We start from the raw sequence: 2,517 nt of genomic DNA on the forward strand, positions 1-2,517 counted from the left end.
CTTGCCCCTCCGCTCAGGGTCAGACCGATTTGGGGTCAGGTGGGAATGTTACCCCTGGGTCAGATTGGTGTGAACTGGGGGGGATTTTTGCTTTCCTCTGTAGCTGGGGGGATTGACCCTCTACTTGGGATCTCTTAATGGTATATTAACAACCTTTTGTAGAAGCAGGATGTGCTGCCGTGCCGTGCCGTGTTCCTCCCGCTTTACCTGTGACAGGTTAGGCTCTTATGCCCTGTGCTGTCAGGGTTGATGGTAGTATTGGGAAGACTTTAGATGATGGATTTGTACAGGATGGTCTGGATAGGAATGGTCCTGTCTCCGGCAGGGGGTTGGACGCAACCTTTCCCCACAGTGCCTGGTCCGACCACTGGCTGGGTACTGGGTCCGATCCAGTGCCCGGGGCCAGCATGGCAGCCACCATTTGGCCACGCGGAGGGGGCCTGAGCCTGGCCCTGCAGGGGTGCAAAGGAGCCTTCACCTGGCTCACATGAGGAGGCAGGGATGTGACCCAGCCCCAATCTGGCCCAGGGAAGAGGTTGCATGGTCCAACTTTTTGGGAGCAGGGGGTGCGCACTGGTTTCAACCCAGCGGGCAAGGCGTGCAGGGCTTGGGGTTTGGGAATTTGGCAGGAGGAAGGGGTATAAATGGCCACCACTCCCCCGCTGCCAAATTTTCTGATCCATGCGGAGCCCCACAAGCCAGATGCTATGGCTCCAAGGGCCTCGCTGGAGGTTGAGCACCCCTAGACTAGATGAGCTCTGGAGGCCCCTTCCAGCCCGACTTCTGCGTGATGCTGCGATAAAAGCACAGCTGCACCAAACAGCATCTTGGCCTAGCTCTGGTTGCTGATTAATAAGGTCTAACATTGGTGAATGCTGCCCCTCCTGCAGCCATTGCTCCCTGCAAAACTAGGCATCTTACGAGACCAGTACACAGCCAAGAGAAGTCAGCGTGAGAAAACTCGTGGCCTGGCACCTGCAAACTTGAACTGTTTTGAAAGAGCACGAGAAGGGTTTTTGTGCTGCAGAGAACTCAGGTCCCGCAGCCCGGCAGGGGGGTTTCCCCCACTGTTTTCTCGGGGCCAACCCTGCATGGCCAAGTCCCTGCCCGAGGACCACCCATCCAGGGCCTGCTTCTCCTAGCATGCACCCTGCCAGGACCACAACTCCCAGCATGCAACGCCCCCTCTCTGCGCAGCCTCCATTGAGGAGGGGCGGAGACTACACGTCCCACAATGCCCCTCGCTCCACCCATGAGGCAGCAACCTGCCCCAGCGACTCCCCGTGCGCCTACGATCCGCGCGCGCTGATTGGTTGGAGCGCTGGAATGTTGGCTGCCAGGCCGGCTTCTTCGCCCATTGGCCGGTGGCTCCCGGGCTGGCCAATGGGAGCGGGCGGAGCCTTGGCGTGTGGCGGGAAAATGTCTCGGGGTTTGGCACCAGGGGGCGGAGCCGTTTGTAGCGCGCGGGAAACGGCAGCATGGCGCTCCCCGCGGCCGGGCTGGAGGATGCGGAGCTGCGGGAGGCGCAGCGAGACTACCTGGATTTTCTGGACGATGAGGTGGGGAGGGGCTTTGCGGGGTCCCGCTTCATTAATTATCACCTCTAAATTAATTCTTCCAGCCGCCAGCCAGTCCTGGGCCCTCCTGATCACCCCCTTCCTGGCCCTGGCCACATTTGTGCTCTCTGCCCAGGAAGGAGGCTCCGGCTGGGAGGATCCCGGAGACCGCGGGCCCCTTTCCTGTCCCTCCTCTCGGAGCAGAGTTGCACTGGGCAGTGCCCACGGGCTCCTTGGACTCGTCAGCAGCCCATGACCTTGCTCCAATCCCTGTTTTCTCTCTAGTTGACCCCCAAATTAATTGGCGGACACCCAATACTCCCCCTAATAATGAGGGGGCTAGCCACTGCTCTGGGGGAGTCAAATTCATGTTAACTGTATGCATGAAGTAGGCCGGATGCTGGAAGGAAGAGTGAACTGGGTCTGACCGCGGTTTTTGCCCCCCCCCCCCCCAACTCTTCCTCCCTCACTTGCAGCCTCCAGCATTTCCAGTCCAGGAAGGCCCGAGTCTGAGGCTTCCCCCTTAGCCCCCCTGCTGAGGTCCTTTTGCTCCAAGCGGGGGCCCAGTCCCTTTTTGAAGCTGGCAGAACTCATCTCCCACCACATCTGGGGGCAACAAGTCCACACTTGAGTTACAGGCGGGGTGAGACGTAACTTCCTTTTTGTGACTGCAAACTTGCTACTTTCATTTTGTGACCCCCCCCCCAGCTAATCCCTATTGACTTTCTCTTCACTGTTTAGTATTTTGTAAATCCTTATCATGTCCCCCCCTCAAGCATCTCCTTTCTAAACTGAGCAGGCCTGGCTTCTTTAGTCCCACCTCATATGAAAGCCCATCCTCCATGCCACTCATCAGTCACCCTTGTTGCCCTTCTCTGGACTGTCCCTAGTTCTTCTATCACCTTTTTATGGTGAAGGACCCAGAACTGGGCATGGTATTCAAGGGGTGGACGCAGCATGG

The 2,517-nt window shown here is 58.2% G+C and overlaps 1 protein-coding gene across 1 annotated transcript in view; it reads left to right on the top strand.

Moving 5' to 3' along the window:
• The first annotated feature begins 1,443 nt into the window (after window positions 1-1,443).
• MCM3 (minichromosome maintenance complex component 3) overlaps window positions 1,444-2,517 on the top strand; it is a 28,569-nt gene continuing 27,495 nt past the window's right edge. The window contains exon 1 of the mRNA XM_019520927.1: window positions 1,444-1,559. Within this exon, the coding sequence (XP_019376472.1) occupies window positions 1,479-1,559 (81 nt within the window). The 5' untranslated portion in view covers window positions 1,444-1,478. The remainder of the gene's footprint in view (window positions 1,560-2,517) is intronic.

Source organism: Gavialis gangeticus, unplaced genomic scaffold (genome assembly GCF_001723915.1).
Source record: "Gavialis gangeticus isolate Ggan-Ray unplaced genomic scaffold, GavGan_comp1, whole genome shotgun sequence".
NCBI lineage: Eukaryota > Metazoa > Chordata > Crocodylia > Gavialidae > Gavialis > Gavialis gangeticus.